The sequence below is a fragment of the Calonectris borealis genome, chromosome 26, assembly GCF_964195595.1.
Source record: "Calonectris borealis chromosome 26, bCalBor7.hap1.2, whole genome shotgun sequence".
In the NCBI taxonomy this organism is placed as follows: domain Eukaryota; kingdom Metazoa; phylum Chordata; class Aves; order Procellariiformes; family Procellariidae; genus Calonectris; species Calonectris borealis.
In genome coordinates, this window is record NC_134337.1 from 1,551,731 (window position 1) to 1,574,567 (window position 22,837).

The 22,837-nt window shown below is 43.9% G+C and overlaps 1 protein-coding gene across 2 annotated transcripts in view; it reads left to right on the plus strand.

Moving 5' to 3' along the window:
- KDM5B (lysine demethylase 5B) overlaps positions 1-22,183 on the plus strand; it is a 58,286-nt gene extending 36,103 nt beyond the window's left edge. Inside the window, exons 15-27 of one of the 2 annotated variants that reach the window (XM_075174356.1) lie at positions 323-504; positions 1,148-1,272; positions 1,600-1,750; positions 4,844-4,958; positions 7,862-8,217; positions 9,380-9,518; positions 12,205-12,384; positions 13,253-13,411; positions 15,265-15,750; positions 18,096-18,207; positions 19,611-19,765; positions 20,302-20,628; positions 21,306-22,183. In XM_075174356.1, coding sequence (XP_075030457.1) covers positions 323-504; positions 1,148-1,272; positions 1,600-1,750; positions 4,844-4,958; positions 7,862-8,217; positions 9,380-9,518; positions 12,205-12,384; positions 13,253-13,411; positions 15,265-15,750; positions 18,096-18,207; positions 19,611-19,765; positions 20,302-20,628; positions 21,306-21,443 — 2,625 coding nt within the window. In that variant the 3' untranslated portion in view covers positions 21,444-22,183. Of the gene's footprint in view, positions 1-322; positions 505-1,147; positions 1,273-1,599; positions 1,751-4,843; positions 4,959-7,861; positions 8,218-9,379; positions 9,519-12,204; positions 12,385-13,252; positions 13,412-15,264; positions 15,751-18,095; positions 18,208-19,610; positions 19,846-20,301; positions 20,629-21,305 lie in introns of those variants that run through there. The other variant, XR_012677371.1, reaches the window with a different exon arrangement.
- Positions 22,184-22,837: the final 654 nt, after the last annotated feature.

Sequence of the window (22,837 nt, forward strand, 5' to 3'; positions counted from 1 at the left end):
GGCTGAGAGCTACGTAGTCCCTTCCTGAGCAGCACTGTTGATTTCAGAGGACTACTTGGGTAAAGAATCATTTATTGTGAATCTTGTTTTAGCATCTGCCCATTAGTACTGTTCAGAATGTCTCCTTTAAAATAATACTTGTTCTTTTTGTAATTTAGTCAGAATAGCTGGTTTTTCATTAACGAAGATTTCTGTCTACCTGGTTTTAATATCTTCTGTCTAAACTTCATTATTCCTTTGGTAAATTTAGCTTCTGATGCTTTGGCTTGGAATAATCACCTCTTCATTAGACTTTGAAGTGATGTAACATACTCTTTCGCAGGGAGTGACTGACTCGGAGAGGGTGGCTTTTGAGCTGTTTCCTGATGACGAGCGACAGTGCTTAAAGTGTAAAACCACCTGTTTCATGTCTGCTGTTTATTGTCCCTGTAAGCCCGGATTATTGGTATGCTTGTACCATGTCGAGGATCTCTGTTCCTGTCCCACCTACAAATATAAGCTGGGGTAAGCTTTAGATAGCAAATAACACTGTGTTCTGGAGATATTTATTATATGTGTAGATACTGCGGTGTGATAATCTGGTGCCTACTCTGTTTTATTAATGGTGCTAGCCTCGGTATTGTGTTTCTCTCAGTCCTTTGCAAATACAGCGTCCACAAAACAAAGTGCCTTTTTTGTGCTCGTATACAAAGACACTTTCTTTTTGGCATTCACATCTTCTTGCTCTATAATGGCAAAAATCGCTGGATAAGTTAGTTTGCTTTTTTATTTATAGCAACAAGGTCATTATCCCTTACATCCAGTCCTTGCCAAGTAATATTTTTTTGCTTTTGTTAGCTTTCCGTCCTGTTGTCATCTTTCCTTTCCTGTCGTTTGTTATGTTTTTGTCCTACATGAATGTAGCTTGTCCTAAGACAATTTCACAATTGCTTCAATTGTAATGTTGAAATTGCTTTTTGAAGGAATTGCAACGTTGAAATTGTCTTAGGAGGAACCTGGTGTGGTTATGTGTCTTAATTATATAACCCTGGCTGCACAGTGGATCATTTCTGTGTTGTACAGACCAACACATCTTGATGCCCTCCCTTCCGTGCTCCCGCTCCCCCCCAGTTTTTGCTGAAGAGTTTGAATTCTGTGCTGCTTGTAGGTACCGCTATACCCTGGAGGAACTCTATCCAATGATGAACGCGCTGAAGATGCGTGCGGAATCATACAACGAATGGGCTTCCAATGTTAACGAAGCTCTGGAGGCAAAAATTAACAATAAAAGAAGTAAGTATCTTACCTTTTGCCTACAACACATAATTTTAACTGGCTAATTTTTCTGGTTTTGGTTTCTGAAACTTAGCAAATTTTGTCTTATAATTATGTGACAATCAAAGGAAATCATATATAATTTAATGTTTTAGAGCAAATATTTTAGCTGTTACAGTCCCAGAAATTATGCTAAACTGTCTCTGTGTGAGAAGATTGTAAATCACTTTGACACAAAATATAACTGAAGTTGAAATAGAAATATATTTAATGTGTTATTCAGCCTTACCATTTAAAATCCAGCACAAAGGGGGACTTTTGTTAACTTAGTATCTTTCCCAAAAGGTCTCATCAGTTTTAAGGCTTTGATAGAAGAATCAGAAATGAAAAAGTTTCCGGACAATGATCTACTGCGACACCTCCGACTAGTTACGCAGGATGCGGACAAATGTGCCTCAGTTGCACAGCAGCTTCTTAACGGAAAAAGACAAACCAGGTAAATGTTACCGTATGTGTTTGCAACAGAATTGAGTCGCTGAAGATAGATGTCAGTGGCCAGTGATAGATGCCAGTGTTCTGTAAGACTTAAAAATGAAAGCAATCTTTTTGTCTTCTCAAGAGGGCCATCTTTTAGAGGGAGATTCACCTTTCCTGCGTGTAACAAGTTAAACATCCTGAGCTTTCAGTCTCTTCTTTGGCTCTGTTTGACAGTTGGGCAGTAAATTCATTTTAACGTTCCCCAAAAGGAAAAATTGGTGTGGTGTTTCCAGACGACGCAACACCCAACAAGATGTCTTTGTGCCATGGGGACTGAAAATGTGTCGGTGGTGCATATGTCATTATATTACGCTTTATGGAAAAATAAAGTGTCTTAACTTCCTGAGCTGATGATGATGGGAATACTGTATGAGATCTCTGAAAAATACTTGCTCTTTCTTTGGCAGCACTTATGTTAAATCTTTTAGACAGGTTATTTGCTTGAGGAATTTGAAGATAGGGCAGCGTTTGCATAATACATTCTTTGTGAATTGGGTGTCTGGCTGCCTGGGCCTGCTAGCACTCTCCATGTCTGAAATGAGTTGAAAGGAGTCGGAAGATCCGGAAGGACAAGGCCAGGTCTCCTCATTGCATCAGTTTGTGACTGTATCAATGCACTAGCCCTTCTCGTGGGGATCACAAATTACCATCTCCTGTTGCAGATTCTCCACCCAGACTTACAACGGCTGTATCTAGCCTCGTGGGATGATAGGTTTCTAAGAAAATCTCGTGTTTATATATGCGGAGGACAATATTGCTCAAGTCCAACAATCTTAATAGCATGAAGTACTTCAGGAAAAACTGTTTCTCTCTTTTCCCATCTGGACAACTTTCACCTGTCTCTGCTGCTTTGAACAACGTGGTGTTTGTCAGAGCAGTTCCTCTTTGTGCTGGTATAACTGCACGTGTGTGGTTTCTGCATGTTGCCTGCCTCAGCAGGTATCTTGTAGCTTGTCATTCCCTGTGTTCTTGCAGTACTTTAAAGGCTGACTTCGAAGGACTTTGGCAGAAAAATATTCAACTACCATTTAGACGTTATTTTTGTAGCTGCAATTTCCCTTCCTAGTCATCCTTGTGTAAGTCTTTGTAGCAAGGACTTGATAAAAATTCAACTTCACTGTCTTGCACAAGAGGATGAAGCCTCTGTCACAGCAACATAAAAATACTACAACAAGAAATGAAAAATTCAGCACTCCAACAGACACAATTTCTGCCAGATGGGTAATTTCCAACCCAGAGATTCGTGGCATTGTTATCGAAGGCTTTATCCACTCCTAATCTCTTCCTTCACTTAGTGTTGAGCCGTCTCTTCTCGTTCTGGCATTCCCAGTCCACGTCTTCTCCCATCCTTGGTATTTGCTCAGGCCTCCTGATGATGAACTTGGAGCACCAGCCAGGCCCTTTCCAGCTGTTCTGTGCCAGACGAGCTCTTCCAAAAGTCTTAACATGTACCTGACTTCGCTTGGCCTGGAAAGAGTGGGGAGCAATTTTTATCTTCATCTCTTTGACTAGGTCTGTTCTTTCGTCACCGTGACAGTGTATCAAGCTTTCTCACAGCTGTACTTGCCGGCTCCTTCAGCGTTACCAGCCGGGGTGAATAATCCTCCCAGTGTTGCACTGCACGGGATCGAGGCAGTGCTTGGACTGCATTTCTCATTTGCTCCGAAGTGGTTTTAGCCCTTCTCTCACCATTTCTGCTTTGAGCTTTTTACGGCATATTTCTGGGAAAAGTCCAGTTGCATGTCTTCATAATTAGAGTTTTAAAAACCCATGTTATTTCATGCCAAAGGACAGTGTAGCCCTCGTTCCTCTCTGGCACTAGGATGTAGGTGACGCTGGAAGGGAACAGTGCGACAGCAGGGCAAGTGCAAAGGGATGTTCTCACTCTCCGTCCCCTTCCTTCTCCAGGCCTCATGGTACCTTTTCTGCTTCTTGGAGTCTCCAAGAGCTTAGAGATCTTTGTGCTTAATAACCCTGGATGGAGGTGGGCTTTTCTTCTGTGAATGCCGCTTTTTTTTTTTTTTTTAGGCTCATGTAATTTCTGGTTGTCAAAAACATCTCGTGATAGTCAGTTTTGCAGTTTAGATATGTATATGTGTGTGTATGCCTACGAATATATACATAAATATTTATTTTTAAAACTTGTAACTTTTCCTGGAAGATACTGCAGAACTTCCACAAAAAATAGTAAAACATTGTAGATCATAAAACAGCCTGTGTTGTACCTGAGACTTTTAATGAGTTTTATTCAGCTTGCTATGAATTTTGGAACTCTCAATGTGATCTTGCATATCCTTTAAAAATACCTATTTTTAACATAGAATGGTAAATTAAAATTTATTTTATAGTGTTCACATTCCACTCATGCTGGCATATCCTGCTGTGATGTTGTTTTCCTCTTTTGTTTAAATGACATATCGTGGGTTAAATTGGAGCCAGCATTGTAAGAGATTTCTTTCCTTTTCTGTTCAGAAAGGTTCTCAGACCTAGTTAATATTGGCTTGAGTTTAGAGAGGTTTTTAATATTGGCCAATTTGTTAACACTTATAAGCCACTCATTTGATACAAAGCTTTTAGATAAAAATGAAAATGATGATTTCAGCGTAAAGAGGATTTTTCAGAAGTGCCTACACAACCTGTGAATATAAAACCCATTCAAAATTGGGATTTGTTCTCTTTTGGTATGGGCATGGGGAGAGCTTGCTACAATAGCTATTGCAACATAACTGAATAGTTTATCCGCAATTGCTTTGTGTTCTGGAAAAAAGCCCAATTTTATTCCATAATAACCAGTGCTCTTCCAAGGCTGAGTAGTCGTTCCAGAATACTATTTAATATGAAAGAGTGTTTTCAACAATAGCTTATTCTGCTATAGCTAACTGAAGTTTTCCCATGTATGTAAGCCCTAGGCTGCTTGGATGTTTTTGAATATTCTATTATTTGTGAGTCAAGTTTGACTTACAAGAAATCATAAGCAGATTTTTGGGAAGTTTAGATATTTTTATTATTTTTTTAGTGGCATCCAACAAAGTTGAATTGTGTGTAATTGCAGGTACCGCTCTGGAGGAGGAAAGTGTCAAAATCAGCTGACTGTGAATGAGCTCCGGTTGTTCGTGCGGCAGCTGTACGCTCTACCCTGTGTCCTCAGTCAGACACCATTACTGAAGGTAACTCGGAAAATTCTAGGGGAAAGAACACGAGCGTGTGTCAGTGATGTCTTTGCACTGCACTAATCTCCTAGTGTCTATTTGCTCTAAGAATAAATACCTTTAAACTGGCAAGCCTGGGTGACTTGTGCACATGAGTTGCTTAAGAATGGAGCGCTCTAACCTGCTGGTGTTCATTGTCAGTAGATTTTTATACTACATAGGGGAATCAAAATGTTAATGTTGTATGAAATAATACAAAAAAAGCAGCAGGATGACCTGGGTAACTACAGATTAAAAGTTTGAGCCCAGTTAACTAGTCTCCTCTTAAGAGTGAAGCCAGGTTTATTCCTGGTTTATATTCCAAACTCCGTAATGCTTTGAGTGACCGTTCTCCCATTCACATCGCTTTCCTTCTTTGTTAATCCAGAATCAGCTCTCTCATGGTCTTGTAGATGCCTCCTCGTGCTTTGCACCCACGTTCCAGGAAACGACACAGATACCCCTAGCCAAAGCTGCCAGCCTAGGCTACTACCTCAGTCCTTGTTCTAGCAGAGTACCTGCTGCTGACGGGGAGTCAGATCACTGTCTCCCACCACCATCAGCTAGTGCTGATTATTGGCTCACCAGATGATCAGCACTCAGACAAGTTGAAAGTAATTCAAGATTCGGTTTCGGAATTTGCCAAAATGTTGCATATCACACTGAGGGGTAATCAAAAAAAAAAAGAAGAACATAAATTCTGGGCAGCTGCAATTCCTGTCTTAAAGGGGAATGGCTTTGCATATTTGTGACTCTTAGAACGAGGAGATGCAGTGGCCAGCTCCGGAACCATAGTTTGCAGATGACACCAAGCTGGGCGGGAGTGTTGATCTGCTGGAGGGTGGGAAGGCTCTGCAGAGGGACCTGGACAGGCTGGATCGATGGGCTGAGGCCAATGTATGAGGTTCAACAAGGCCAAGTGCCAGGTCCTGCACTTGGGCCACAACAACCCCAGGCCACGCTACAGGCTTGGGGAAGAGTGGCTGGAAAGCTGCCCAGAGGAAAAGGACCTGGGGGTGCTGGTTGACAGCGGCTGAACGTGAGCCGGCCGTGTGCCCAGGTGGCCAAGAAGGCCAACGGCATCCTGGCCTGTATCAGAACTGGTGTGGCCAGCAGGAGTAGGGAGGTGATCGTGCCCCTGTACTCGGCACTGGTGAGGCCGCACCTCGAATCCTGTGTTCAGTTCTGGGCCCCTCACTACAAGAAGGACATGGAGGGGCTGGAGCGTGTCCAGAGGAGGGCAACGAAGCTGGTGAAGGGCCTGGAGCACAAGTCTGATGGGGAGCGGCTGAGGGAACTGGGGTGTTCAGCCTGGAGAAGAGGAGGCTGAGGGGAGACCTCATCGCGCTCTACAACTCCCTGAAAGGAGGTTGTAGCGAGGTGGGGGTTGGTCTCTTCTGCCAAGTAACAGCGATAGGACAAGAGGAAATGGCCTCAAGTTGCGCCAAGGGAGGTTTAGATTGGACATTAGGAGAAATTTCTTTACTGAAAGAGTGCTCAGGCCTTGGAACAGGCTGCCCAGGGAAGTGGTGGAGTCATCATCCCTGGGGGTATTTAAAAGACGTGTGGATGAGGCGCTTAGGGACATGGTGTAGTGGGCATGGTGGTGTTGGGTTGACGGTTGGACACGATGATCTTAGAGGTCTTTTCCAACCTTAATGATTCTATGATTCTATGATTAAGTGTCCACACAAGGCTGAGAGAGACCAGACAGTATCATGTAACGTTGAATCAGAATAGACCAGTTCAACCCAGCTTTATGAGTACTGCTTTTGAAGCTTTATCAGGCTTGGAATGTGTGAATCAGATTTTATGTAATCCTATTTACAGTTACTTGTTTATAGCATTGTCACTCTGTGAAGTTATCTAACTATTTAAAAAGCAGAAGTTTAGAAATGCCAGACATGCAAACAGTTCTTCTCCATCTGGCATTCTTGAACAGGGAAATATCAAACACATATGGTCAGGGTATTCTTTTATATCGTTCTCAACAATCCTAAATTATATGTAGTCATGCAAATTAGGCTGTTAATATAAATGACCAACAGTTACTGGAGATCAGTTCACAATTTAATATACCTCTAAAAAGGCTTTATTTCCATTATGGGTGAGATTGCCTACCCTGGCAAACAACCTCATTGGCAAAATACCAAGATGTCAGCTGTGAAGGAAGAACTTACTGCTGGAATAGCATTTCAGCCAGTACTAGATACAGAATAATTCCAGCCTTTGCAGAGAGATTACTCCGACTACGTGTCCATTATCCTGGGTGAAGTGCCAAACAGCCACAGAGGAACCTTTTTGGGGTAATTAGCTGTTGAACATATGGAGAGAGAGAAGGTGTTGCTCTGCATGAAAGAGTAAAATGCCTGTGGCTTACTGGGACTGTGTGTTCAGCTCAAAAACCTTAACAGTGCAGCAGAAATGAACCCCAGAAGCTCCATGCTCTTCCCACCTTTCTTCAAAGGCTTCCTTATCTTAACCTTGCTGTTCTTCAGCCTTCTTAATCATTCCAGAACAAAACCAGAAAACAGCACTGATGGAACACTTAAAATTTCCCTTTAGATCCTTTCTATTCTTCTGAGACCTCTTTTTGACGCCTGTCTCTTAGTTCAAAGGAGTTTGGAGTGGAATTCCCTTGTTCTATGATCCTCCAGCTGGTGGACCTGTTATGTATGAGGAGATGCTGATATATACACTGTGTGTTGAAGATACACTGTTTAAGTCTTCCAAATGTCATGATAATTTGCCATGCGCGTTGTGTGCATTGCAATGTTGTTTGCCAGGCGGCTTGCACTTAAATGTTTAAGCTTGCACTTAAATGTTTAAGAGATTTGGCAGTGGGTTTTCTTCTGATTTATTGTTGCATTTGTATATTTCAGGATCTTCTTGATCGTGTGGAAGCTTTTCAACAGCAAAGCCAAAAACTCCTTTCTGTAGAAATGCCTAGTGCTGCAGAACTTCAGGAGCTGTTGGATGTCAGCTTTGACTTTGACGTTGATCTACCCCAACTGGCTGAACTGCGGATACGTCTGGAACAGGCACGCTGGCTCGAGGATGTGCAACTGGCTTCCTCGGACCAAAACTCTCTTACTCTAGATGATATGAGACGTCTTATAGACTCAGGTGTTGGACTCGCTCCCTACCCAGCGGTTGAGAAAGCAATGGCGAAGCTGCAAGAGCTCCTTACTGTATCTGAACACTGGGATGACAAAGCCAGAAATCTGATAAAGGCCAGGTAGAAGCTAAATCTTAGTGTTTCGTTTTGTAGTTCCATGAGCTGTTCGAGATGGAAATAGTTGGCCTTACTTCTGAAGGGGCTCCTCTTCGTTCAACCAGTTCACAACACAAAGGCAAAACTTGTGCTATCCAGAAGGGAAAGGGATGGAGAAGGGGGATGAGTGACTGACTGATTTTAAACACTGGTGTTGGCTTGCAGTGTTTGCGGTGCTCCACTATCATTGTGCAAGTTCTCCTTTCGCCACAAGGAAGGGTTTTAAGACACCTCTTCCTTCCTTTCTACCTTCTTCCCTCCTCCAGTGTCAGGCTGGAGGATGCATGTCCAGATGGAGCTTAGATGTATACCACCAACTGGTAAAATTTGTATTATATGGACTACTTCTAACATTGAGGAGATTTTTCCAGATCAGTTGGTGCAGGGGAGAAGGGAATAAGGCAAATGCATCCTTTCTGAGAAAAATTTTCTTGCTTATTGCTTTGACCTTCTGATTTATAAAGTCAGTCTACTTAAAGTTTAGAAAGGTGGCACAAACTTGTATGCAAGGTTTCTTCCCTCAGGATTCCTGATTTGTAAATTTTTTTTATTTTTTAAATTTTTGCCCCAGCCTCATAATTATGAAACCATTTGAGCGTTTCTTACTCATTAGTAACCATAGTATTTTAAAATGGTAACTTCATAGAGCACAAAACTGGAATAAGCTTGGTTTTACCCTCCAAAATAGAGATGCAGTTGAGGTTGTACTTTTCTAGAACGTCAGAATCAAATTGTGAAATACAGAAAAGCCATCTCTGCTTTTTTAACCTCCTAGTGTGGAATCTCTTAGTTGGTACTGTTTTGAGGTTCAAGGAGCATCCAAAGGTCTATAATTCAAAAGTTAATGAATGTTAAATATCCCTTAAGCCCAAATGTGTGAATATTAAAAAAAAAAATAGACAACAGATTCTTTAATATTTTTAACATTTCTAGTAGGGAGTCTATAGCAGGCAAATTTCTAAAAGCATACGTGCATCGCTAATGCCCTGCTTGTACCGTAAGCAGCTCTAGTGCTGGACATAATGTCATTATTTGCTGTAGCCCTTCAGTTTTAATAAGCCAAATGAGTAGAAGAGCCCCAATTGTACTGCAGTGTTTTACATTCTGGGATGTTTTGTTTCCATAGACCACGGCAGTCCCTGAGCAGTCTTGTAGCAGCAGTGAAGGAAATAGAGGAGATCCCAGCCTATCTCCCAAACGGCGTCGCCCTGAAAGATGCGGTGCAGAAGGCCAAAGACTGGCTGCAGGAGGTGGAAGCTCTGCAGGTACGTAAACTGCTCTCCTGCTTCTGGGTGAGTGGGAGTACCTGCTTCAGGTCAACCCCCCCACGCTCTGCCCGCTGTGTGCGCTTGGCGCTTCAGCATCCCGCTGAATTAGGAGTGCTTAATCTGTGACATCTATCGCCTTAGACACGGTGCAGTTATGGTCTGATGAGTGCTGTTGTTTTTACCTCTGTTTCTGGACCTGATTTGTATCCCTTCACCTCCACAATTAACTGGCTGCAATAAAATCTATAAAGGAGCTATTAACAAAAATCTGAAGTTAAAAATGTATTATACTATGGAGCTTTACCTTAAGGTAAATTTTGCTCCGTCACGAATAACAATGGTCATATTACCTGGTAATCATATTTTTGTGCACCATTCTGCAGATGAAAGAAAAATACTGTCTTTGTAGCATTTTTATGAAGATCACTTTCTTGTTAAATAAGGTTAACTGTTTTGCATGCTAGTGGAAGTCATTTTGCTAAGACGCTCCAACCACTGCCCTAACTTAGAGGAATGTGTCATCTTTTCAGAGAGTGCTTTCATAACATCAGCAAGCTAAAGAACAGCTATACTGTAAAAGATGATCACCATCTTACTGCACTCCTGTAACACATAGTATGGAGCAGGTGACACAGTCGAAGTTCTGCTTGCTGACTCCTGAATAAACAAATCCCCTGAAGTCACCAACAATATCTCTTCACAGCCTTCATTTGCTTGGCTAAACAAATAATTTTCCTCTAGCATCTTCTAAAAAAACCCTACGATTTCTTGATCGAGGAGTATTCCTGATCAGACAAGTGTCCTGTCCTTGTAGTTTCTCCAGTTTTGAATGCACCTTCCTGGAGCATGCCTCGTGTGCTGTGCTGCAGGTAACGCCTCCCCAACACCCGATGATACAAGGATATAAATACTTACTGGTCGTGGAACCCCCTCTTCTGAGGCCCCATAGAATTTATTTGCTGTTTCCACAGCTCTATCGTTAGTGATATTTCAGACATCCTGTGATTGAGAGGTATTCCCTCATTTGTTAAACACTAACCATGGCCAGTCTCAAGGCTGTTTCTTGTTCTATTCCTGTATGGTTGGCCTTTGATTTCATAGATTAAAATACTTGTAATTTTGTAGTAGTTCTGTTGGAATTTTGAGAGGGAAGTTACTTGGTTTCCTCTTCTTCCTTCCCTCGTCTCTTCATCCTCTTCCATTTTTTGAGGCTCCTTCCAGCTTTGTGTGACTTCCATTTCCATGTTCACACTCGAAATAAGTCTTCAACTGAGCAAAAAGCTGACGGCAGAGATTGCAAACCAGAGTCTTCTAAACAAAAGATGTATACAGGTTTTCACCTTGGCTTCTAGCACTTCCCATTTGAATCTTCTTTTTTTTTTAACCTTTCAGACCTTTTAACCTTTCCACCTTTATGTGTGGACCCAGTTTCCTTTCCTGTGTTTTTACGTTCTTTGCTTCTTTCACAGTTCAATGGCAGCGTAACTCTCCCCGCTTCTCACTTCCCGCTTCCCCTCTTCTTCCCCAATCTGCCCGATTGCTCGGGCAGCCAGACACCGGGCTCGGGCCAGCCCAAGCGGGGGGTCGTAGCCTGGGCCGACCCTTTGAAGTGGTTCGTGGCTCGGCCTCACAAGTACTCGTGCGAGGGGTCAGTGGGACCGCACAGCTCAGGACTGGGGTAGCCTTGATTTCGCTTTGATATAAGTTGCCAAGTATTTTCTTAAATTTTCATTTGTCCTCATGTTTTTTCCATAAAGTGAACTCTGATCTGACTTACTAGTATTTTCAGGCCTATCTGAACTAAATTCTTTTGAGTCAAGAAGCTTTTATGTAAGAAATTAGTTGTCCTGGGCTAATTTTGAAGGAACAAAGTTCATGTAATACTAACTTTTGAGGGCTGTCTTGAGAGGACTTAAGTGAATTGTTCTTGGCGTTTGCCAATTTCTTGGTTTCGATTCTGAAATCCTGCCTGCTGCCTATGGAAGAATGTGTCTGTATGTGCCAAAAATTTTTGCTTCAGTTCTGCGAAGATTTTGGTAAATGCCTGCAGTCGTGACTTTGCAGGAAGTTCTTGGTATCAGTACTTTGAGGTTTGCTGCTGGGGATGTTGGGGTCGTTCTGGATGAATAGTTCTCGAGTCCCACATCCCCGCCTATTTTAGAAATTACCTCTCAGTGCTGCTGTACTGCTGGACCTCTTGTAACTGGGCTGCCTTAGGTGTGGGCTGCTCAGTGAATGACCAGAGCTCGCTGTAAAAGGGCCTGTTGGATACTTGAGATGGTTCCTTGCTCTTGGCGTGCTGGGGACTGGGTTAGACTTGCCTTCTGGGTCTATTTTAAAATTATTTTGATTTTCTGCTATGAATGCAGATTGTTAGATTGGGAGTCTGCTTATATTGTTGGCAGTCTTTTTTTTTTTTTTAAAAAAAAAACCTGTCATTTGGTAAGTGTTCTCTCCTCTCCCCCCACCCCTCAAATGTTTTATTAGTTTTGTCTGTGTACTTAATGACCAGAGCATGAGAAGCACAAATGTTGGAATAACAGCTATGGAAGTGACTGAAGTGTCTAAGCAGTAAATTCTTTTTTACAAGCTCTACCTTCAGTTAGTCTAAATAACTTGCTGTGATTCATGGAAGTGGTATGTCTTATATACATCCAGCACTTTTTAATTTATAATCTGACAGGTTGGAGGACGTGTACCTGTACTGGACACACTGGTGGAACTTGTCACAAGAGGTCGATCTATTCCAGTGCATCTGGACTACCTGCCGAGGCTGGAGTCCTTGGTGTCAGAAGTTCAAGCGTGGAAGGAGTGTGCAGCTAACACGTTTCTGTGCGAGAACTCCCCCTATTCTCTTCTGGAGGTAAGAGACCTCAGCTCTGGAGAAAACCACCACTCACACCACAGCAAAAGCACATCTGAGTTGCAGTATTAACTCACGAAATAGCAGTAAATATTAAGTATATTTGCAGAATTGTTTTTTGATTGTATTACTTATTTTAATGTAATTTTTATTAGATTGACCTATGGTTTTAATGATAATTTTAAACTTTTAAAATGCGTAAGATTTAGCTATACTTTCTCTATTCTTTTTAATCAGTGGCTAACGAGAGCATGCTGTGCCACAATCTGACATTTTCCGTATAAACATGGGAATATTGACATATTTGTGGCACTGAATTTACTTCAGCGCGTCAGGCCGCAGCCGCTGGGGAGCAGGTTGATGCCCGCTTCGCCCCCCTCAGCGCGGTGACAGCCAGACCTTTCATGGGGCTGTGCTGCGGGCGAGGCCGTAGCCGCTTTAGCTGGCCCTCGGGGTCTGTCGCTGCGTGTGTGCGAACACGGCAGCTCTTGCGCAGTCCACGCGCTCTGGCTGCGCGGAGCCCTCCCACCCCAGCCCTCCCCCGTCGGGCAGGGCAGCCCCCGGAATCCTCTGCTGTGTTCCAGGGCTTGCAGCGTAAATCGCGCGGAGGCTGTTCGGTGCATCAGCTGTCTCTGTACACCAGCAGGCTGAACGAAACATGGAGGTGTTTGTGGTCTCCCCATTTTTTAAAACTGGATTTTTAACCTTCCAGCTCTCCCCATTTTCCAGATAACCTCATCCTAGTCCCCCAAATCTTTGATGGAAAAAACTGCAGGAATCCCTGTTCTGACCAGTCACATGTAGCTGCGTTAGGGCAAGACGAATGCATTTAAAACGTTGCAGACGATACTGCTTGTCTGTCCACCAGGTGTTATGTCCCCGGTGTGATATTGGAATGCTGAATCTGAAGAGAAAGCAGAAGAAGCTGAAGGAGCCAGTGCCAAGTGGAAAGAAAAAAAGCACTAAGCTAGAGACTCTGAGTGACTTAGAAAGAGCTCTCTCTGAGAGCAAAGATACTGCATCTGCGGTATGTGGTTTAAGATTTTTTTTCGAACTGGAGTTTCTTCTAAGTTCTTTAATCTTTGTTTATGTTTGCCCCTTGTGCAGGAGTGTTATTTCTCACTCTTTTCTGCTTGCTATGCTGTTCTGCAGAAGGACTTCTAGGACTGCGCTTTTCTGTGCTTGCTTCAGACTTCCCAAAATTGCTTTTAGTGGAAAAAATATGTGTTGTCTTTGTGCATGAAGTAGCCTTACAGTTTGCCAGGCAATGCCTGTAGCCTAACAAAGCATAGGAAAATAAAAAATTGAGACTTATTTTCCCCACCATACCAAAACCTTATTAAAGATAGGATAGGGTTTTCCGGAGTCTGATCCTTTCAAAGAACACAATGACCCAACACCATTTATAATTAAAGCAAACACCATAAATAACTTAAAAAACCCTCATGCATTATGAAGTCAATAAAACACTAGTTCTGGATGGAGCAGCTTAGTTACTGGTGGTAAAGTGCTTCATCCCAAAAGACCTATTTCAGAGCCTCCACCATTGTCAGATTAAGCAATGTCCCCTGATTAATGAGGAGCAGTAGACTGATTTGGGAGGGTTTGAATATAATTGGCCCTTTAGGTATGGGACATTTAAGATGAAACCTGTGGCAGCTACTTGAAACCTGTACGTTCAGTGCTTCGGTTTTGGCCTCCCTTGTCTAGAAATGCAGACTTACCAGTGCTGTAAGGGGAAGAGACTGGGTCCTTTGAGTCGCACACCCTTCTCCGCTTTGACTAGATCACCTCTCGTTAATGGCTGGGGTATTGAAAGAGGAGGATACTCACACGGACTGCACCCAGGAAAATGCATTCATTTAGTGTGGCAGGTTTTGCTTCTGACGCATGAGGGGATCGAGAATCTTCTTATAGCGGAGGTTTGGATACTTTCACAACCCAGCGCTGTAGCTGCAGCGCTCAGCACCCATGCGTACCTAATGTGGTGTGCTGTGCCAGAGTCCCGTATCTGCCCACGCTGGACACAGCTGTCTAATTTTTGCATAGCTGATTTTTCTCTAGTCATCACATTTCAAAGCCATGATGTGTGAAATAACTGGTTTGTATATATTTATAAACCCTCCTGTATACATTTATTTTTATATACATAATAAAAGGCATAGAATTTATTAGTTGCAGCTGCTCCTAATAGCCTTTATGAAACTGAAATGTATTGCTATCTTTAATAGCAGCTAATGCTAAAGATACCTGAAAAAAAGATCATGAGCAGGTGTAGAAAGGGCAAACAACGCATTCAGGGGTACACCTGAATTTCACTTGGTGTTTACAAACCCCAAGGCGAGTACATAGGTCAGGGTATGGCCCTGCGCACTGGACAGCGTGTTCAAGGTGGGCATCAGAGATGCGTTTGTATTTCTGAAAACTGCCCAGATGTGTTTTACGATTATACAGCGTCAGACTACATATTTGAGAGACATGTTCATAGAGGAGTACCTGCAAGCCAAATCTGCACTTGTTTCAGAATTTAAGCTGCTTTAATGCAGGTAATGTTTTTGTAGAACAAAACATGAAGGATTTGGAACAGAGAGGAAGGGAGTTAGGAGGTTATTTTTTACAAAGGAACAACTTTGTATCTCTGGGCCTGATGAGAAAACGGAAGGAAACCGAAGTCAGATCGCTGCACATCCTCGTAACTGCTTCGCTTCAAACTGCTTCGCTTCAAACATTCGCTTGAAGGCGTACAGGGGTGAGCAGCTTCTTAACGATCTGAAATACTTGCTGGCGTATCTGAAGAGTGTGATTGTGCAAAGGGCACCCTGTTTCTAGTGAGTAATGTTCCTTTCGCGATTACATCCCTTTCTTTGAACTCCCTTTTAGATGGCTACGCTTGGGGAAGCCCGATTAAAGGAGATGGAAGCGTTGCGTTCCCTGCGAGCAGCAAACGAAGTGAAGGTGCTGTCTAGTGAGGAGGACGCAGAACTGAAAGTCTGTCTGTGCCAGAAGGAGCCGGCTGCTCCGATGATACAGTGTGAACTCTGCAGGGGGTTCTTCCACACCGGCTGTGTTTCGGTGCCCAGCGTTTTGCAGGGACCTCGTGTGTGGCTCTGTCCACACTGCCATCGATCAGAAAAACCACCTTTAGAAAAGATCTTACCGTTGCTGGCCTCCTTGCAGCGTATCCGTGTGAGGCTTCCTGAGGGGGATGCCTTACGGTATATGATCGAGAGAACTGTGAACTGGCAGCACAGAGCACAACAAATGTTGTATTCAGGGAATCTAAAACTTATACAAGACAAAGTTGGCTCAGGATTATTGTACAACAGATGGCAAACCACAGCAGGCCAATTGCCAGAGACAAACAAGGTGAGGCTGAGCTGCTTCTGGGTTTCCTGGCGGTGGGTGGCGTGCGGTCAGCAGGAACAGGCTGTAAGACCTCTGCGTTTTGGGCTCGTGTATCTGCATACAAATACTGGCCAGGCAGATCGTTCATGTGTTGCTTTACAGATATAAGGAGTTTGGGTTCTGCCTTGACAGTTGGCCAGGATGTGCGTGTCCTCCAGCAACAGCTTCGTGTTCTTCAGCTGGAGTCCTGGGAACAATTACTCCTCAAGGGCCTATTCTCCCTTCTCCTCCTCCCAGCTCCTACGCTCTAATGTGACACTATTAACGACAGAGTTGCTTAAGCTATTGTTTCTAGAGTGCTTAGTATTCAATTAGTCTTTATATTCTGTTCTTACAAGTATTTCAATACAGTTTTAAGTGTTGAGAATTAGTAACAGAGGCACAAACTGTCCAGTGTGTTACCAGCTTAGCTCTCAGATGAGGCTGTTTTCAACAGGGTATCTTCATCCGTTACTGCTCCTTCTTCTCCTTATCACTCACTAGAACTCCTAAGCTGAATATTCTGCTAATATTACTGAGTTAAACTACAGTAACTGTTCCAGGTGTGGTCACGAAGGAGTTTCAGACTTCCTCCAATAAAGATCTTTCAGCGAAAAACGCAGGGAAAGTGGGGGAATGGGTTAAGCATTTCTAGTTTTCCTGAGATAATAAATGCAGAAAAAATCTGAAATACAAGGTCTGTGCAGCATAAAGAACATAAAACATCCCAAAATGAAATGCACTCTGCTTTCACTTTTTGATTGAAACACCTTAGTTTTGCTAGTCCAACCCTGTTACCATTAGTCTGTGTGTTTTGTGTTTTCACACTTAGTTATGTTAAAACATAAAATGTGCCACGCATTCTTGAAGAGGTATTGTAGCTGCTTCTCTGGTAGCTCAGCTATACCAAGTTGCTTGTGTCGACCAAATTTTTCAAATAGGCAAGCCTAGTTTTAGAAATTAAAACTATGTTTAGGCATGTAAGAGAATTTTTCTGATAATGTAGGTTCAAAAGTATCTTTTTACTAGATCAACTAGTATAGTTGAAAAAAAGGGGGCAAGATTTTGGGCATATAAGTTGATGCTTGGGCCAGAAATGGAAGCAGTAAGCTTAGTTTTATTAGCACGGTTTTATTAGCTCAGCGTGGTACCATGAGGTTCCTCTGACCTGAAAGCAGTCTAACCATTTTTGTGTGGTCTGGAGCTCGAGTCAGTAAACCTCCTAGATCAAGGTAACTGTAGCAGAACTAGCTCAGGTCCCTGCAACTGTATTTCCCAAATCAGAAGTCCCTGGGAAGCTCGATGGAAGAGTGTTGGACCATGGGCGTCAGCTTGGGTCCCTCGCTGTGCCTGAGCTAAGGAGCCTTCCTGGAGGCAGTGGTACGGAGGGCAGGTCCGAGGTGGCCTCCAGAGCCGTCTCGGCACAGGGGCTGAGCTAAAACTTTGATCTCGATGGATTTGAGGGGGTTTTTCAGTGAATCCAGGGTCTCAGTATTGCTCTCCTGTCCTGTAACAATTTTATTTTCCCTGTTACCGGGGGTAATCCAACGTTCTCATTCCCCCAGAGAAGCTCGTAGCAGTAACCACTGGAGTTGGTCTTCTTTGGCACTGGCCAAAGTGAAGAATGTGGAGCATTTAGATGAGTTTGAAAAAGTCACTTGAAAAACAGCTGTGAGAGTTAATGAGAGCCAGATTTTGAAAGGGGCCCAGACACTTGAATTAGTGAGGTAGACGGTATTTTGGAAGGCATCTGGTGAAATGCCTTTGACACTCGTGAGTCCAAAGCTGACACTTGCATAAGTGGCCTTTGCGTAAGTAAGCGCACGTTCTGCCATTGGCACGTCTTCTGTGCGTGCTGAGGTAAAGTGCTTCAAAGCAGTTTGGTGTCTCATTGGATCAACGGAGTGAGAAATCACTTCTTTATTGTGCACAAAAGGAGGAAACGCTAATATTTACCCAGAGTCAATTCTAGAGCTGAAGCCCTCGCTTCTGCAAGTCAGGGATTATCCCTGCAGTGCTCTGCCTGCGTTGTCTCTGCTCCACAGGCTCGTTCTCTGGTAGAGCATGCTGCTGCATGCAGTAGGGCTAATTTCCGATCCCTGTGGAAATGATAATTCACAGCTAAGAATTCTGGCAATAACGTTGCTTTTGCCTATTTCCAGGTGTAGGATGAAGGATTTGGGTGTATTAGATTGAACAGTTTGTAGGAATACAAGATTTAAGCAACTGTAAGATAAACAAGTTTTGATTCTATTGCAGTTATTTGACACTTCAAAACTACATGTTTAGTGAAAATATCTATGCATTATGTTTTGTTTGTTTTCTAGGTTTCCCAGACAATTGGAGCTATGTCGTTCTCCATGCCTCATGACTGGGATAACAGAACCATATATTTACATTCTCCATTTTCTACAGGACAGCACTGCATCCCACTTCATGGTTTGTAATCTTCACTTTGATGTTCCCCTCCTCCCCCTTTTTTTCCCCTGTGTTTGGTGGAGAAGACTGGGTGTCCTGGTCAACAGGAGGTGGCTAAGGCAGGGAGGCACGCGACTGCGAAGTGCGTCTGGTTGCTTCTCCATCCCCTCAGCAGCTTTGGAACTTAATGTCCAGCTTTGGCAGAGGGGTAAATTCCTCAACGGTACAAATTTCCCAGATGTAATGAAAAGAGGTGGCGCGGTAGGAGAAGAGGTATCAGCCGAGAGCTGGCCCCTTCCCACGTGAAGGGCACGCAGTGGGCTGTGGCCAGCCCAACGGGCTGCAGGAGGGGAAAGGGAGGGGAGGGGAGGGGGGAGACCACTGAAATTGTAGGAGCTGGATGGGAACAACGTGGGGAAGTAGTGCTGGAGACCACAGGGTACTTAATCCATAGGACACGGGTCCAGCTAAGTTTTGCTGCAGCACAACTGTCACAGAGTCGCAGAGACTTGGGAGTTTTCCTAGCTGCTGTGGCTGCTGCTGTGCTCTGGGTCACTCAGCACAGGTTCTGCATGCTTCCTAGCTCAGACTTGGTGTTTATTGGACTAACGCAGACATGCTATAAATTGCATCATTTTACAACTGTAAAAGAAGCTATTTATCATTTTTTCCCTGCTGATGCGTAATGCTCCAGGGACACAGGTCCAGCCTTATCTTCATGTTTTCAAGTCAGTGCGGCTTAGTCCGTACTAATTTTACACAAGACACTCACTTCAGTTTAACGTTAACAGTTAAAATCAAACAAGGCAGTCCTTTGTACAACCGAGTTTAGCTATCAGGACGTATTTGAGTTGTACTGAATACTATATTAAAAAGCTGTTATTTACACAATGATTTTGACTTCCCGTAGCTGTGACTTGCCCAATGCAAGTTTGGTGAGCTCGATAGCAGCAGTAGTGGTGACTGTACGGCAGGGCTCAGTTGGGCGAGGCTCATCCTCTCAGCTTTTCTTCCTCTCCTCTCTTGGCTTCACTTACGGATTTCACTCAGTTTGTTCATCTCACCCACTTGTTGTGTAGTGAGGGGACCATCACGCTTCTTGCAGCTTCAGAAGCAGGAGAAATTGCCGAGAATGATGGCAATTGCATCTCCTCGAACCAGCAAGACATGCAAGCCTGGAAGGGTACTGAGCCACAGTGCAGTAACTGCGGTGCAAGCGTTTCTTTCCTTTTAACCCCGCTGTTAAAAACGAGCAGTGAAGAGGGAACAGATAAAAGTTAATTCATACAGTTGCAGATTTTAAAAAGTCTTTCACAGTTTTTTTTAATGTGCTACCAGAGAAGAATTTTCATTATCTGTGCAGTTCTCGTCAGTGCTGACACTGAAGAATTCCTTTTCTCCTCTCTCCCTGTCTTTCATAATAGTCATTAGCACAGAGCTGGATGAGCTGATGATGGAAGCCCAGCTGCTACAGGTTTCTCTGCCTGAAATACAGGAGCTGTACCAGATCCTATTCACAAAGCAAAGCCCTGTTTTGCAAACAGAGCAGAGGTCATCCGTTGGACCGACAAATGAAAAGGCAAGTGTCTGACAACAGCAGTGAGATTGGGGTCACTTTGGAGTAGCGGCTCTGCCTGAACCTGTAAGCTTTACAAAGAGGTTTGTGTGTGTGTCTGTACTTCCATGAAAATACATTTTTTTTGTTCAAAAGGGGTCAAGAAGTTGATAACGAATTTGTTACAAACTATTGAATAGAATTTGTGGCCTAATGCAGTTTTGCAATTTGAATTCTGTTTTTTATGGTGACACTGTATTTTAAATACAACTATCCTAATTTGACTCTTGTCCTGTGTTTAAGAGGCTTTCCAAGAGAGGTGCCTCTGAAGCAGTGGATTCAAGAGGCAGGAAATGAGAATCCTTTTTTCTATAAATTCTGTCACTGGAGTGTGACGCTATCCTTTGCTCCCCTTACACATCCCACTTCTGCTGAAAAGGCAGCACTCTGTCAAACGCTGCACTTTTACTTAAGCCTATTCGTAAAAGCAGGGTGTGTAATTACAGGACAATGAGCGTCAGTTGCATACTTACGATTTTGCCAAAATATCTTTCCAATAGAACGAGTGTTGCCGAGGAAAAAAAGATGGAATTAGTTACATGGAGAGAAAACTAAAGCGGCGTTTTGAGAGAGAGAGCTTCTATGATGAGAAGAGAGCAAGAGTAAAAAAAATGAGAACACCCAAAAAGAAGAAACTGAAACTGAATCACTCAAAGGATCTCTGCACTAACAAACTGGAGAGAGAGCGGGAGCGTCTCTTTGAGATGCAGCGTTCCAGCGAAAGCCACTTGCTTCCCTCAGACATGTCATTCTCTGAGCAGGAGGACTCTGAGGATGAAGATGCCATCTGCCCGGCTGTGAATTGTCTCCAGCCGGAGGGAGACGAGGTCAGCGGAGGCAGGCCCGCGGTGGTGGGTGAATGCTGGGATCTGGGACGTTCAGCTGCCCTGGCTGTGACTGCACAAGCGCTGTGTGCCAAGAGGGCGTGAGGCACTTGGTAACCCAGAGGGTGCCGGCCGCTGCTGGGACACGTCTAGTAGCGATCCTTCCCACCTTCCCCAAGGGCAGCCGTGCAGCTGGGACTGGGGAAGGCCGGTGGACATCAAAACATCTGCACGGAATTGGAGGGAGGAGGCGGGGCTGCGCAGACACCGTACTCAGCTGCGCTCTTGAAACGCGGGTGCAGCTAGCCTTTGTGGGCTGCAGCCTGTCTGTGGCTGGGGCGGTGCCGTGGAGCTCTGCACGGGCCCGTCCCTACTGGAGGATGGAAAAGAGGGACCTCCCCAGGTGCCTGGGAGGGCCGTGGTGAAGCTGCCACCCACAGTCCTGCTGTAGGTGGGAAAGCCACAGGAGGGGTAAGGGAAGCGTGCCCTTCTCTCAGCTTCAGAGGAGCTGGACTGCAAGGGTCCAGAGAGCAGTGAGCACGAGATGAATATCCAGCACTAGCCGGTTGTAGAATGGGACGTTTCGCCCTCGTTTAAATAGATTAAGTGCCCAAAAATGACTAATGAATGCTGTATTTGCGTGGTCCTTCTTGAACACCAGTATGTCTGTTCTTCCTTAGGTGGATTGGGTCCAGTGCGACGGCAGCTGCAACCAGTGGTTCCACCAGGTGTGTGTGGGCATCTCTCCAGAAATGGCAGAGAAGGAGGACTACATCTGCATCAGCTGCACTGGGAAGGACTCTCAATATCGGAAGTAAAACTCCCCATAAACGGTTCAGGACTTGAGTAAAGAAGGTTATCAGAGTTTTCCAATAAAGCCACAGGGGCTGGTTTAAGAACCAGATTGCAAATGGTGCTAATTCTATCCTTATGGGATCATTTTCCAGAACTCAAAACAATTTTTGACACTTTTGTATTTTCCCTTGATCTGTTTGTGGTTGTTGAGGTTTGAGATGCTGACTGTTTAGCAGGGGTTTCCACCGATTTGGAAGGCATTTGAAACATGCACCTTTTATTGTACAGCATTAAATTACCTCTCTGGGATTTACCGGCGTATTTAATTCAGCTTGGTTTAGGTGCAAAAAAACCTGCACCATGAATTTTCCAATAAATCCTCTTTTGAGGAAATCCCTGTTTACTCTGTTAACTCTTTGGAGACTTTAGTTTTTTTCCACTTTGTTTTTCGTAGACTAGGTTTATTTATCTGAGCAATAACTTCTATGTCTGGTTTCAGTGACTGGAATGACAATTCTGAACAGCGTGTTGCTTCTAGCATTGGTTGATGTACAGAAAGCGAATGTTAGATCCTAGTGTCACTGATGGCCCAGTGATGTAGAAGACAGGAAAAAAAAAAAAGCTCTGTAAAGTAATTGCCACAGCTGTATTTTGGCTTTCTCCTTTTTTGGGTAGCTTGTATCAAATGTTGCAGTTTATATTGTGGAATAAACCCCTGGTTATGTTATAAAATTAAATGTTGGTGTTTTTAGAGAGCTTGAAATGCAGTTTCATTTCCCTCTGGATCAATACTGATTGCATCTATGTGTTCTCTACTCAAGAGAAATCCATCTTTAAAAAAAGAAATGCAAAAGCCATGATATTTTCTTACCTTACCATATTCGGGTTTGGAAGGAGGAGGCAGATCAAAATCTTACTCAAAAAAACCCAAACCAAACCTTTTTCAAGTCAGTTGCAAAGCTTTTCCAAATTATGAAATTATTTACAGATTGGGTGAATAAAGGGTCGAAACTACAATTTGTGACTTGGCAGGAGCAGGAATGGGGACTTCAGGCAGGAGCAAAGGTGTGGGGCAGCTCCCTCTGCCAGCCTTGTCGCGCTGGCTTCGGGAGGAGAGACTTTCCCCGCAGTGCGCGTTGCAGCTGGTTCAGCCGGGCGCGTGCTGGTGGTCCTCAGAGCGCTCCGCCTGGCCATGGGCAGGCTCCTTTCAGCTGCTTCTGCTTGTTTAGGCTGAAAACCTGAGGAATGAGGAAATTTCTGGACTGGTTATGATTCTGTCAGAGACTTTTCAGGGACCACAGCCTGGGGGGTAAGAAAGGGCAGTGCAGGTGACGGCGTAGTGCTGCTGCCGCAGAGGGGACCGGGAGGAGAGGTGGTTTGTTTATGCCCGCAAGGCGCTCCACGTGGGGCCGCACGC